The sequence below is a fragment of the Megachile rotundata genome, chromosome 6 (genome assembly GCF_050947335.1).
Source record: "Megachile rotundata isolate GNS110a chromosome 6, iyMegRotu1, whole genome shotgun sequence".
Lineage (NCBI taxonomy): Eukaryota > Metazoa > Arthropoda > Insecta > Hymenoptera > Megachilidae > Megachile > Megachile rotundata.
In genome coordinates, this window is record NC_134988.1 from 7,241,101 (window position 1) to 7,257,885 (window position 16,785).

The following is a 16,785-nucleotide window of genomic DNA, read 5'->3' on the forward strand; positions in this document are numbered from 1 at the left end:
GTTGTGAACATTTCGTGGATGAAATTTCTTCCAGTATAAGTGGTCAGCTACCAGCGAACAGAGAGTGAATTACTAGTTCTTCAATTTTTGAAAGTGGTCAACTGAAGCATTTACCGAATTTTTAAATATACTTTACACATTTGTATAATTTAAGTTTTAAAAGTGGTCCTGTTACATAATCTAGAAGGCTTAAAAAATGTCTCCAAGCATCAACTCTCCCCATTTCATGACAGAGCAAGTTACGATTGTTCGCGTGGAAGATTTCTCTTAACCGGTCAACTACTGCTACCATTACCTTAATATTTTTTCTGTGTGGTAATGTTCGTCGTAAATTTTGCAACATTTAGTTTCAAGTTCAGTAATAATGTTGTAACATAAGTTTGAAGAATGATAGTCACGTATCGTAGAAAGATAGCTTCAGAAATAATGACTTGAGAAATTAGCTGATTAAAACGTATACAACCATTAGAATTTGAAAATTATCGAGAAAGAAAAGGAACGCAAAACAGTGACACGTGGATAAAAGTGTAGCACATAAATGTACATTTGAAATTTAGAAATCTGAAACTTTCGTATTATAAATTTTTTATTTTAGGAAATTTCTTATTGTGAAAATATAATGTATTTGAATATTGCAAAATATATTTTGCAAATGATATGAAAAGGTACCACGTGGACACGTATTATTGGCGCGAGTGGGAGTGACTAAAACCGCCCCACACCTCTGCGCTCACACACAGCAGATGGTGCACCGTACGCAGGTCTAACCCCATGGGAAGCTCGAAGAGGAGACCAATGAGGTTCACGCAGTACCTCCTCAATTCCTACTATTCCAAATTAATTTTACAGATTAACCTGTTGACTCTAACCCTTTTCCAAATTCTACCAAAAAACAATTCTATCATTATTTCTTCCAAAACAATTACGTCCGAAACGCCAGAGGCCTACATAATTTGTTCACATAAAAGTGCCACAAAATAGAATTTACGATGTGTTAACTTGAAACTTAAAATTTGCTGAAAATTATTACGTAAAGTTTGCTCGAAAACTATTACGTAAAACTTTTCATGAATATATTTGAGTGTTTGTCAGAAAAACCTCTCGTTAATTACTCTGTACAATTCACAATATGCTTGTCTACTGATTAACAGTTTTATGCTTAGAATCTTAATGAAAGGTTTGTACTTTAAATCAAGCTTTAAATCTATGTAATACAAGTGCTATTTTGCGATTTTATGTCATCAAATTGAGTCAGATGTCAGAGGTTCTCAAATTGATCTTCGTATACTATATTCGGTAGCCAGCCATTTTCGAAACGTTAGTAAAACGTTGAAGTCACTTTACATTGAAAATATCAACGAGGCATTTATGTAATCATTTTCGATCGTCATTTAACTTTAAATTGATGTGTCATAAATATTTCATGATACTTTTATGTCACGAAATCGTATTAGTAGTTAGCTAAGTTAATAACGTTCATTGTTAACGACGAGTGATTTATTGTATACTTCAATAAAGAATCATTCATTTCGTATCAACAATATTGATGGGGCACTTGTACAGTCCTCTTCAGTAAACTCTAAGCTTTAAACTGATATACCATACGTGCCACTTTGAGACACTTTTATGTCATGAAATTGTATTAGACTTTCCACGTTTCAAAATCAGTCATTCAACATCAAACGAAGCTCCACTATTTGTTATAATTGATAACCAACTATTTTATGTTAAGAATATTAATGAGGCACGTATATAGTTATTTTCTTTAGACTTCAAGCATTAAATTGATATAACATATGTACAAGTTTGAGATACTTTTATGTTATGAAATTATATTTGACTTTTGATACACAAAACTGTGATATTTACTTATGTGTGCATAGGTAGGTAATGAAAATAAATAATCAAGATATTCATTTTCCGAAACTCGGTTTTATTCAAAATATTTATTTCCAGTTTTGTATTGCAAGATCTGCAAACATTTATTTAGATTTATTTTACTCGAAGCTTAATATTATTTTAAATAACGTCATACTCAGTATTGCACAATACCGAGAAATGAACATATAAATAATTTCTACACGACGAATTTTATAGAGCAACGTAAATTAGGGCATATTATGAATCAATTGTAAGAATGACATTGTTCTATCATATCAAATTTAAACTGTGCTACGTGTACAAGTAATGAATTCATCGTTGACCCTCGTCCCTAAGAGTTCTTTTCCCTTCAAGATATATACAGGATCATTGTGAAACTTTCAATAAGGTAACTAGGGGGTTATTCCCTTTAGAAATGTATAGGGTGTCCAATTTTATTATATAGATACAATCTTTTAAATTGTTTGTTTTTCAAAAATATTTCAAGCAGTATTTATTTTGCAAGCTTTATAATAGGTAAGGTCAGTAATTTATTTCTAATTTGTAATAATGAATTATTACTTAAATTCATACTAATATTACATGAAAATATCCTGGTTTTGCACTTGAAATTTATTCCACGTGTGTTCAAATCGTCACATACAGTTTCCTTAATCAATATTATCACCTTTAAAATGTCATTTTAAGGAATTTCTTCATGTTATATATCGGAAGCCAGTGAAATGTGAATTGTACAGTATTGATGCTAATATGTGTGTACTCACACATCGTGCGTATACAGGATTCAATAAGAAATAAAGGAATTCGTGTTTATCAAACGTATCAATCCTGTTTATGGCACGTGTGTAAATTTTATTTAAACGATACCGAGAAAAAATAAATAACACGTACAAATAATTACTTACGATGTTTGAATTGCTAAATAAATATTCTTTTGTATGTACTTATAAGAATGTTATTAATATAGGTGTACTTTTGATTCTGTGAAATGCATTGTAACTCGATGTAATATCGACATATGAATTATAAACTAACCTAACCTCTTTTCAATTTATATACTAAATTATGTGATCCTAAAATATAACAATAAATTATATTATATGGTATTTGAAAATCTAAAACACTAAATTGTGACCTAAATATTTTCAGTACATTTACAGTTACAGCACATTCTGAATTAAATAATTGCTACTATTTGTCCTTATTATAATATATATTCTTGTCCTTATGTCACATTTCACACAGTAATCAAATTTGAGGTTAATTTTGTACCATATCGAGCTTCCTCTGCAAAAATTCATTTAACAAGTCTCAGACGAGACTCAAATTTTCTACTGGTCATCAAAACCAACAAAAGTTTCCGAATAACGCTTTCGTATTTCATTGATATTCAATTTTTAATTCTTTCGAACATTTTCATTCAAATAATGGATACTATTCATTATTATATATTTTCATTTTTATTGCATACTATTATGTTTTTTTAATATTACTAGCACTTATTTTATTTAATTTTGCACTTCGTTGTATATGGTTGTAGAAACTGGGACTCGTTATAAGGTTTGAGACAATTAAAAATTGCAAATAACTTTGTACTGCTGTTTATTTCTATAGCGACGAGACTTTCTGTGTTGCAATAAATTATCGATATAAGTAGCCTCCATTGTCAATAAGTGAAGTAATTATGATAAACTATGCAATAATTGTTACCGTAAGCCAAACTTCTATTTCCAGGGCAGATTTATTTAGCAGCTTTCTATTTTTTATTATAGTAACCTGAAAATTGATTTGTCTAAATGGCAACATAAAATAAAACAGCTATTTTAATTGAGACCTTCAATTATGAAATATATTGTAAAGCAACGTAATACCAGTATAACCTCTGCGCACTTTGTTCATTAAATTCTATGATAATAAAGTGTACACATAACTTAACGGGACACCTTGTATATGTAGATTATACGTCATTAATAAAGTTCAACAATTGACGTGCTTGATAAATAAATAAAAGTGTATTGCAATAGATTTTCGGCATTTGTAAGCATAATCTTCCATTTTGTGAAACATGTTACTGTGCCAACTATGGTGGCAATAGCCACGAAGGAAGTGTAGCATGAAATACTGTTGACAATTTTAAATATCGAAGTATCTAAAAAAATATTGGTATTATATAATTTGTGTCCCCGTAAGTAACAATAACAAATAACCCGTTGAATAATGAAATTTGTAAACGAACCATAATTTTGACATTTTCAACTTAATCTGCAGGGGAGTCAAATTTGCAAAAGTTCTTCGGCAAGTATTCGGTCGTCGCGATCATGTTACAACGCGTCAAAACTTCAGAATATATTTAATCTACTCATTTGCATACTAATTCTGTACTTTCCTGGCAATTTTGCGAACTATTCGATAATACAAAATGTTACATGAAATTTAGATTTCAATGCCATGCTGTTAATTCGGAATATCGAAAATTATAGTAATTTGAAATATACCAAAGCGTACCGATGTCTCCATTGCGTAGTTAACAGCTAGAATCGGCAGGAGCGATAAGCGAATGCAATGTTTCGTTTGTGAAATATGGATACACCGAATGCGCTGATTATCACCCTGAAAGTTACACCTGTGACCACTGCGAGTTCATTTTAAGAGTTAGAATTGATATTTACCTAGGATGATTGCTCCCACGCTATGATTTTTCTGTAGGATTTGATCATAAGAGAAAATTTTATCATCCACTTGTATTTTTAATTTTATAAGGCGGAGATAAATTGAAATACCGCCATTACAAGTTACCTACGTAACAAATAGTTACTTCATGTCATTGTTTAATTAGACCGAAGTTTCACATACTTTTTGTGTGTCAGATCCACAAAATGTCGCACTAAAATATTAAAGTTTCTAAGTTGAAGTATCTTATTAGCTATTTTATTTGTTTTCTTATTATCAGTATTAACAAGTGGAAGTACAGATGTTTATAAGACAAATTACTGTATTCGCATGAATTTCTAAAGTCATGAAGTTCATAAATAAAGTATATATGATAGTTTATCAAATTTTAAAATATGATTGGATAGGATGCAGATAACACGTTGTCTTTAGCAAAGAATATGCATTTATTACCAAGATTAACCACAAAAGTCTATTAGTTTACCCGTGATATTATGCAGTATCATTTGTTCCCATATGTTGCAGCAACTTTTTATTCATTTCAAAGGAACTGGTATGCCAAATACACTGCATTTCCTCTACCATTCTCGAATACGATGGAGAAGACATCAATGGATGTTGAAGGACTTCTTGTACAGGCTGTTCGTCAACATAAAGATCTCGAAGGAAACTACGCGAGGGATGTTTTATGAAAAAAGTTTCTTCCGCTATTTGCAAACGCGGTATTACTGTCCATGTCTAATGCTGTCCATTAAGTTCTCGCATATAAAATGGTTCATTTCTGCAAAAATCTACTGTTGCACGAATTGTGGCACTTATGCTATATCATATTGAAGGTTGAACATTGCTTAAAATGACTATCTACGTAAACACTTTGTTAATATTCTTAATACAAAATGAATGGCTACGTGCACAGTAAACAATAGAATTGCATCTCATTAAATAACTGATTTTAAAATATAGAAAATTGTGATATAATTACGTGACATAAAATTATAGCAAAATATAGTGTATCAGTTCAAAGCTAAAAGTTTAATGTATTTACAGTCCATGGCCATCAAATTACTACTATAAATTTTCAGAATTTCACCCGTTTTCCGTAAAATTAAAAGACACGTTCAAATTGTAATTACATAATTTATTAGCTACCATGATACACTATTACTGTACATAACATTAACACATGTTAATATCTTGTATTTCCACCCTTTGCTTTGGGCACAGCTTCCGGCATGCTCTGTATACATCATATGCTTTATATCTTCGTTATTTTCCCAAATATCTGTAATTCTTTTCAACTCAGATAATGTGGTTGGAGAGTTGTAAACTAGTCTTTGAGTAGGCAGACATTTTCTATGGCATTCAAATTTCACCTCTAGCGTTATACTCGAGCCTAACGTAAACGCACGTCCCTTAATCGCTCATCACCCTCACAATTTATTATCACGATAGTAACAAATTGCTATGTATATAGTTATCGACGTATTTAGTAATTTTGCATGACCCAAGACAAATTTCCATATGTGACCATGTTATAGCCATAAAAGTGAAATTTTCGTACGTGGTCTTAATTCAATGGCTAGATTCACGATTGCTGCTTCGTGACATGAAATTAGCTAAAAATAACACTTGTGACGTATTATAAGTGCTTTTTCGAGATATTTTTATGTAATAAAATTGTCCAAGGCTGTTTACACATAGAACCAAATATTTAATTTACAAATAATAGTCAAGCTCTACGTTATTTCCTATAACTAACGACCAACCGTTTTAAATCACGAATCCCACTGACACACTCGCATAAACATTTTCCTCAAACTTTGACCTTTATATTGATATGCTAAAAGTGCCACTTTGTGATACTTTTATGTCACAAAATTGTAATAGACTGTAACTAAAAATCAATCATTCAATGTGCAACATTGTAGTAAAGAAGTATATTATTTACTACAAATAACAATTACACGTTTCTACATTCGGAATACTGATGAGGAGTTTACACAGTCATTTTCTTTAAACTTTAACCTTTAAACTGATATACCATATGTGGTACTTTGTAACACTTTTGTGTTATGAAACTGTGTTAGAATTTTTAAACTGTTTATTAAAACTGATAAGCCTTTTTTACTAATAACTTTGACAAGGCATTTATATAATAATTTTAACACATGCTGAACTTGAAGTTCATGTGGAAGTGTTCACTACTATTTATCAGTTAATGATACTACTTTTACTATATGAAATATGAAATCATGTAATGTACAATAATGTATTGAAACCTTACATTGATTGCTATGAATGATATTATTGTAAATAAATGATAGTCATTTAATATTAAAGATAATTATGGGGCATCTATACAGTGACTTTTGGAAAGCTTCAAGCTTTAAATTGATATATTGAGAGTGCTGTTTTGAGATAGTTTTATGTCATGAAATTGTCGTTGATTTTCTATGTTTCGCAATTAATCGTTATGTGCTATAATTGTCAATTAACCATTTTACATTAGGAATCTTGTCGAATCACTTACAAAGTAATTTTCACAATACTTCAAGCTTTAAATTCATATATGATAAGTATAGTTTCGAGATACTTTTATGTCATGAAATTATCTTACACTCTCAATATTTCAAAACTTTAAATGCTTTCATATAATCAACCTGATATATGAAGCTACAATAACATTAAACCTACCAAGACGGTTAAAATGAATATTTAACAACGTTCTTATTTCCATAATTACAGGGTTTGTTAAATTTTTCTTGAAATCTGTGTTGATTTCCATTAAAATAAATAATCAGTGAAGATAAATTAATACGTTCATTAATTTCTGATCTTTCGTTTACTGAATTTTCAACTTCACCTTTAATGTCAAAATAAATGAGCATTACAGTTAAATATGAGTCTATATAATATACTATAAATACAATTAAAATAGAACTATTAAATATACTATGAATTCTTAACGATCATCAACAGCGAATTGAATACCGATCAATGAAAGTCTTACGTGCTCGCAGCAAAATCTCTTTAACCTCGACAAGCTGCACTGTATTAATTAGCGTTAATCATGGGAATTAATACGTATCGAGGCTCTCCGAATCCGTTTGTAACGCAACGATAATTGTTGTCATCGATACAACCCTCCTGTCTCCCCCTCGAAAGCACAATCGACGATCCACGTTTGAAGTGACCACAGCAAACCTTTTGCGACCCCTTCTCTAAACCGGTCTTGCATACTCATTAGCGCCATTTTTCAGTCATCGGAGATAAGCCTGCTCGATTAATTTACAGCGATTTCGCGCGATACCTTATCCAATTATTCACCGAAAAACATTGTTTTGTTCAAAAAGCAATCCACAACCTTTGTTAGCGGCCTCATCGGCTTATCGATGACTGTTCAACTTCGAAATGAAACGTTTCACCCTAATCGCTGTTGTAATACCATACGTGAAGTATGAAAAATCAACACAGAGGTTCTTCTCGCTTTTGCTGTTAGTTAACTTCACTGGAGATAAATAATATATTATGCAATTGTTTTTCTTTGGTATTAATTCCCATCATTGTTACCTGATACCACTATATTTATGCACACAAACATTAATTTGCCGTAGGCACATTGTATCTTTTATTTAGTTTTGTGTCCACAATTCTAATACAATGACACACCATTGCTATTGACTCTTTGTAGTAATAATATCGTGTCACACTCGTGACGTACGCTATAGTTAAAATATAACAAATGAGACTTGTTTTATTAGCGTAATTGAAGTTTGGATACAATTGTAATTATAATATGTACAACCGATGATCGCTAAATGCAAAATGTGTCTGACATTTTAACTTTCTTTGTTTGTATTAACATTGTAGCAATAATTGGTTATCTGTGAATGACGCAACTGCTAAGACAGTTGTAGGTTAAGATGACCATGAAAAGTGGGGTGGCGTTTCAGAAAATGTTAGTTAACTTCACTGGAGATGAACATATAATATATTATGCAATTGTTTTTCTTCGGTATTAATCCTTTGCACTATTTTGACGAATCTCGTGATGCACTCGTACTTCGTGATAAATTTTACTCGAATTTTCAATACATTTCAATTTATTGTGTGTTATTAATATGTTTAAGTATGTATTATTAATATAAAAATATTTAAGTACTAATAATAAAACAATATGTATAAATTAATTAATCATTTTACTATTTGTGCAAAAAATATCTTCCTCATATGTTATGAATTACAAATTATAGATGAAATAGAATATTATAATATGAAGACTACTAATAACAAAAGTGAATAAATGTTCTCTTACATTTTTACTTTTTACATTTATAATTATTTTGTTTTTTTGTGTAATTTATTCCATGGAAATAATCTTTGAGTATTGACGAAATATCAAGGTGTTAATTATTGTCTCGAATTCGTGAGTGAGTGGTGATTCCGGAATTCTGTTCTTTGCGTTGATTGGTAAGATAACACTGGTCAACCTATCGTAATACAATACCGGATCAGAAAATGTCGTTGCCCGTGAAAGCATATTCTTTCGTTTCGTGATTATGCTGGTATAACGAGGAAACTTTGTACCTTTGACATTATTTTCATTACCTATCTATGCACACATAAATAAATATTACGGTTTTGTGTATCAAAAGTCAAATATAATTTCATGACATAAAAGTATCTCAAACTTGTACATATGTTATATCAATTTAATGCTTGAAGTCTGAAGAAAATAACTACATACGTGCCTCATTAACATTCTTAACATAAAATAGTTGGTTATCAATTATAACAAATAGCGGAACTCCGTTTGATGTTGAATGACTGATTTTGAAACGTGGAAAGTCTAATGCAATTTCATGACATAAAAGTGTCTCAAAGTGGCACATGTGGTATATCAGTTTAAAGCTTAGAGTTTACTCAAGAGGACTGTGCAAGTGCCCCATCAATATTATTGATACGAAATGAGTGATTCTTTATTGAAGTATACAATAAATCACTCATTGTTAACAATGAACGTTATTAACTTAGCTAACTACTAATACGATTTCGTGACATAAAAGTATCATGAAATATTTATGACACATCAATTTAAAGTTAAATGACGATCGAAAATGATTACATAAATGCCTCGTTGATATTTTGAATGTAAAATGAGTAACTCTTCATGAAATTATACAATATGTCAGTCATTATAACACTATTACGTTGATTGCACTCTAATACGATTTCATGACATTTAAGTATCACAAAGTAGTACTTGTGGAATATCAATTTAAAGTTTGAAGTATTCTGAAAATAACGATTAACTACCTCGTCAGCTAATATATAATTTGTTCCTCTTGCATAAATCATTATTATTTATGGTTAATAAGATCATTTATTTATGTGGTACTCTCTAATATGCATGTATGAAACAAATATAGGCAGATGCTTTATAAATTTGCCCAATATATGTTAATAAAATGATAAAAGTAACGTACCCTTAAATTCACATTGATTACTTCCGCTGGACCCTTCATTTGGCAGCATGATCCACTTATCTGCAAACAGAACATTTCATTACATATTTATTCATCAAATACATACAGAATCATCTTTTTACCATAAAAAATGTTTACACATCGTTATACAAATATATAGAGAAAACGAAAAAACTCTGGACAAAAATGAAACACAAAAAGTATGTGAAACTTCGGTCTAATTAAACAATGACATGAAGTAACTATTTGTTACGTAGGTAACTTGTAATGGCGGTATTTCAATTTATCTCTGCCTTATAAAATTAAAAATACAAGTGGATGATAAAATTTTCTCTTATGATCAAATCCTACAGAAAAATCATAGCGAGGGAGCAATCATCCTAGGTAAATATCAATTCTAACTCTTAAAATGAACTCGCAGTAGTCACAGGTGTAACTTTCTGGGTGATAATCAGCGCATTCGGTGTATCCATATTTCACAAACGAAACATTGCATTCGCTCATCTCTTCTTCCGATTCTAGCTGTTAACTACGCAATGGAGACATCGGTACGCTTTGGTATATTTCAAATTACTATAATTTTCGATATTCCGAATTAGCAGCATGGCATTGAAATCTAAATTTCATGTAACATTTTGTATTATCGAATAGTTCGCAAAATTGCCAGGAAAGTATAGAATTAGTATGCAAATGAGTAGATTAAATATATTCTGAAGTTTTGACGCGTTGTAACATGATCGCGACGACCGAATACTTGCCGAAGAACTTTTGCAAATTTGACTCCCCTGCAGATTAAGTTGAAAATGTCAAAATTATGGTTCGTTTACAAATTTCATTATTCAACGGGTTATTTGTCATTGTTACTTACGGGGACACAAATTATATAATACCAATATTTTTTTAGATACTTCGATATTTAAAATTGTCAACAGTATTTCATGCTACACTTCCTTCGTGGCTATTGCCACCATAGTTGGCACAGTAACATGTTTCACAAAATGGAAGATTATGCTTACAAATGCCGAAAATCTATTGCAATACACTTTTATTTATTTATCAAGCACGTCAATTGTTGAACTTTATTAATGACGTATAATCTACATATACAAGGTGTCCCGTTAACTTATGTGTACACTTTGCTATCATAGAATTTAATGAACAAACTGTACAGAGGTTATGCTTTTATTACGTTGCTGTAAATATATTTCATAATTGAAGGTCTCAATTGAAATAGCTGTTTTATTTTATGTCGCCATTTAAACAAATCAATTTTCAGGTTACTATAATAAAAAATAGAAAGCTGCTAAGTAAATCTGCCCTGGAAATAGAAGTTTGGCTTACGGTAACAATTATTGCATAGTTTATCATAATTACTTCACTTATTGACAATGGAGGCTACTTATATCGATAATTTATTGCAACACAGAAAGTCTCGCCGCTATAGAAATAAACAGCAGTACATAGTTATTTGCAATTTTTAATTGTCTCAAACCTTATAACGAGTCCCAGTTTCTACAACCATATACAACGAAGTGCAAAATTAAATAAAATAAGTGCTAGTAATATTAAAAAACATAATAGTATGCAATAAAAATGAAAATATATAATAATGAATAGTATCCATTATTTGAATGAAAATGTTCGAAAGAATTAAAAATTGAATATCGATGAAATATAAAAGCGTTATTCGGAAACGTTTGTTGGTTTTGATGACCAACGGAAAATTTGAGTCTCGTCTGAGACATGTTAAATGAATTTTTGCAGAGGAAATTCGATATTGTATCTGCTTCAACTGTTATCGTATTGAAATACGAAATATGTGTTAGCGATTAAAACTCCAATCCTGAAGGAATGGCTTCATTTATGAGTATAAACGCTTACATGCAAATATTTTACAATTTTCATTCGTTAATATAAATTACTCAGAAATTCGGTATTTTGGAAATTAAACAATTTTCTAGTTAAAGAGAAATGTTTTTTAAATAGAAATCTGACTATTTGGAGAATTGAAAGTTTATGAAACTTAAATCCTGTAATTTAAATCTTAAATCTTAAAATGTTCTAAATTTCCAAAATTGCAAATTTTGATATTTTTTTGAAATTTGTAAATTTTCTAAATTAAGTAATTTAGAGATGAATTTTTAATAGAATGTGATAACTTAAAAATTTCCTTCACATTATAATTCCATACAATATCAAATAAATTCTAAAAAATAATGACAAAAATTTTAAATTGCCTTTTACCGTCTCGGTAATTACGCTTGACAACTTTAAAAAATAATGCTGAATGAAAAAAGTCTACAATAAATACGAATACTTGTTCGTTGAAGTAAGAGACGAATGATCAGTCTCTCCCCTTTAGAATTTTTTACGTTTTTATAATTGGCCCGATAACTTATTAATTAAGCACCGAATTGTTCGTTCAGACGTAAAAGAAACACGGCGAATGCTGTTCGCACTTAAATGCACAAGACATTGATTCAAGAAGCTGAGCGCGAATGAATGAAGAAATTAAATTGTGTCCAGTTTCAAGAAATCGATATACACGTGTTATGTAAAACTGTTATCGATTATCACAGAGAAACGCCAGACCAATTTATCCCTCTATATAAAAAGGGTTATCGGGTTTTTCATCCTTTAATGCGATTCTACTTTCTGTGACGTAACTCGATCAAACTTGATCTTGACTTATTGGTAAGTGTAATAGTGTTTGTAGGCTGTTCAATTGTTTTTATGTTATAGGTATATTTATAATAAATAAGGAGCTCCCTAATTCAAATTAGATCGTTTGAGAATTGTATTAAAGTATTGTGTGTTTTTTGTAATAGTGGGGTTTTTAATTTTTAGTAGGAACGTTTGGATTTTTCTGTTGTTCGGTGGTTCATGTACAATTGACAAGTTTTTAGAATTTGTGGATTTCCAAATATTCATATTCTTAAATTTTCAGATTACAATTTTTCAAATTTGCAAATTTTCAGATGACAATTTTACAAATTCTCACATTTTCAGATTACAATTTTTCAAATTCTCAAATTTTCAGATGACAGTTTTGCAAATTTCTAAATTTTCTGATTACAATTTGTCAAATTCTCAGATTACGATTTTTCAAATTCTCAAACTTTCAGATTGCAATTTTCCAAATTCTCAAATTTTCAGATTACAATTTTTCAAATTCTCAAATTTTCAGATGACAATTTTGCAAATTCTCAGATTACGATTTTTCAAATTCTCAAACTTTCAGATTGCAATTTTCCAAATTCTCAAATTTTCTGATTACAATTTTTCAAATTCTCAAATTTTCAGGTTATAATTTTTCAAACTCCCAAATTTTCAGATTACAATTTGTCAAATTCTCGAACTTTCAGATTACAATTTTCTAATTGTCAAATTTTCAGATTACAATTTTTCAAATTCTCAAACTTTCAGATTGCAATTTTCCAAATTCTCAAATTTTCTGATTACAATTTTTCAAATTCTCAAATTCTCAAATTACAATTTTTACAATTTTTAATTTTCATATTTTAAAGTCTCAAATTCTTACTTTTTCACCCTCCTGATTTTTTGAATTTCTACGTTTTCAAATCTTCATTCAAAATATCAAATTTATAAATTTTGACCTTCCAACTCACTAACTTTCCAAATCTAAAATTTTGCAAATATGATATTTAAGTTGCTAAATTACTAAACATCCAAATCTCTAAATTTCCAACTCTCCAACGTATCAACTTCTCAAATTTTCCAATTTGAAAATGTGATACTAGTATTTGCAAATTACTAAATATCCAAATCTCTAAATTTCTAACTCTCAAACGTACTAACTCCTCAAATTTTCCAATTTTAAAACGTGATACTAGAATTTGCAAATTTCCAAACACTGAAATCTCTAAATTTCTAACTTTCCAACGCACCAATTCCTGAGATTTTCCAATTTAAAAATGTGGCACTAGAATTTGCAAATTTCCAAACACTGGAATCCCTAAATTTCTAACTTTCCAACGCACTAACTCCTCAAATTTTCCGATTTGAAAATGTGATACTAGAACTTGCAAATATCTAAACATCCAAATCTCTAATTTTCTAGCTTTCCCACGTACTTACTCCTCAAATTCTCCAATTTGAAAACGTAATATTAAAATTTGCAAATTACTAAGTATCTAAATTTCTAAATTTCTAACTCTCCAACGCACCAACTCCTCAAATTTTCCAATTCGAAAATGTGGCACTAGAATTTGCAAATTTCTAAACATCCAAATCTCTAAATCTCTAACTCTCCAACCTTCCACCTCTCCAACTTACCAAACTGCAAAGCGTTCATACCGGCGTTCATAATTTTCTAACTAAACAATTTTCCCATTATCCGACTTTAATCTACATCTTCCAATAATACTTAGATAATACTTAGATGATACTTATATCTCCAATACACAGAAATCTCCAATACTCAAAAATTCGTGTAACAAACGAATATCATAAAATAACGAATTCAGAAGAATGATTGTACTTTAATCTATTAGGTTGTTCGGAAAGTCATTTCGTTTTTTTTTTTTTCCGATGAAACGAAATATGATTTTCTTATAGTGAATAAATATTTTATTCTATTAAAAATGGAAATCCAATATACTTTACCATCTTTCTGACAGTAACATAATTCCACGTTCATAAAATTTTTGTTCTTTGCTGAACAAAAATTGATGCAAGTGAATTTTCGCCTCCTCGTTTGAAGTGAAGGTTTTACCGTTTAAAAAATTCTGTAGTGATCGAAATCAATAATAATAACCAATTTTGGCACTGTCGTTCTGTTAATGCATCTTCTTTATACACACCTGACAATTTTCTTCTCGCTTGAACAGTATTTTTACCTTTACAATAGTAAAAACGTAAAATATGCCGTAAATGCTGCTTTTCTCTTTCCATATTTAATGGGGCACCAACCAAAAACTATAGAATAGAATCAGTGGAAAATTTTCACAAAAAAACCTTGCTATATCAGTTGTTAAAATGTATAATGATTTGCGGCTTAAATGTGAAGGTAGCTGTAAAAAAATACAATTAAATCCTGTGTTGAGAAAAAACGAAATTACTTTCTGAACAACCTAATATATTTTCCAAAGATAATACTTAGATAATACTAATATCTCCAGTACCCAAAAATCTCCAATACTCAAAAATTCGTGTAACAAACGAATATCATAGAATAACGAATCCAGAAGAATGGTTGTACGGTACACGATCGTATCACGCATTTTCGTGTTTCTCTCTAGGATACTGGCGAATTCCAGTTACATAATCTCACCGACAACAGTACAACAATTTAACCACGTGATTACGTAAACGTCATCAAGCCTGTGCTTGACAGATTATGCTTTGCCGACGACATCCCCCTCTAGCAGCATCGACGAGTCATAAAAATGGCCCTTTCATTCAGCAAACAATACCGATACAATACGCACGAAGGGAACGCGTTTAACATGAAATTATTCAACGAGTTATTTTTTTCGAAACGTGCTCTTTTTTCTGCTACGTGAGTTTTAGACGAAACGATGAAGCATGCGTTGGGTGACGTGATGCAATATGAACGAGAAATTCATGATTATTCGCTTTGTATCTTTTTGCGATAACAATGAGTGCTTTTGTCTACGTTTAGTTTATGTTTCTCATAATAAACGGTTGTAATTTTGTGAGGAAAATGGAATATTTCTGTTGTGAATTTGAGAAAGTGTTAATTATATCGTTAATGATTTTGGAAATTGATTATAGTCGATTATTTCACTTTGTTTGGGAGTAAGATATGATTGTTAATTAAATGATCTTTTAATTAAAAATTGAAACTTGATTTTTGATTCGATTGAAACTTGATATTAAAGTTGTCTAATATTAACTTACTATCTTACTATATTAATGATTATTGAATATCTTTTATGCAAAAATGATATTTAATCATTTTTATATCAAACTTGTTAATTCCGTGAAATGTAAACATTCAAAAATTTCAATTACTTTATTAATGATTACACTAATAACTCGTATTTGATACTTAAACATTTTTTCTTGAAAGATGACATGCAATTAAGCGCCTGATTTTTAAGTTGAAATTTGAAGTATAATTTTTAAATAAAATCAGATAATTTTAGTAAAGTGCAAAGTTTTTAATACGTTCTTCATTAACTGCAACACAAAAAGTTCAGAAAACATAATAAAGACGAATAAGTGTATTTCGCAAACATATTAATTACTTCTCAATGTGATTTTTCTTCTTCGAATACCACTGATAATGAAATCTTTTTTTTCAAGCATTACTTTTATTTTATTTTAATAATCTATTAGGCCAAAAATAATGTACGTAATATATAAAACTGTTTAATTACTATAGATTTAAGAAATCTACCAAAGAGTAGGTGCAAGAGACTCCGAGCGGCGCCTTTGATGTTCGAAGCCTATCCCTTTAAACTAGCTCTATAGACGCGCGGGAAATTTGAATCAAATGAATTTCATTTGACGTCAACTTCTAATAATTAGGAATCTGTTTGTCGTCAATTTTCTCTATATTACTAATATTGCTTTTCAAAGTATTACTATCAATTTTACGACACTGAAAAGTTGAAAAAGGGCGTATACTAAAATGACTACAAAATATATTTGGAGAACATATATTACAGAAACGACTATTAACTTATAAAGAAACGACGAACTGTTACAGGAAAATACAGAATGTGTTACAGGGAAATAAAATATTTATTACAAATAAATT

At 30.0% G+C, this 16,785-nt stretch overlaps 1 protein-coding gene across 3 annotated transcripts in view; it reads right to left on the reverse strand.

Moving 5' to 3' along the window:
* The window catches only part of cyc (basic helix-loop-helix ARNT-like protein cyc), an 82,597-nt gene that overhangs the window by 50,501 nt on the left and 15,311 nt on the right, over positions 1-16,785 (reverse strand). For all 3 annotated transcript variants that reach the window (XM_076532922.1, XM_076532921.1, XM_003705537.3), the window contains exon 2: positions 10,038-10,097. In XM_076532922.1, coding sequence (XP_076389037.1) covers positions 10,038-10,097 — 60 coding nt within the window. The remainder of the gene's footprint in view (positions 1-10,037; positions 10,098-16,785) is intronic.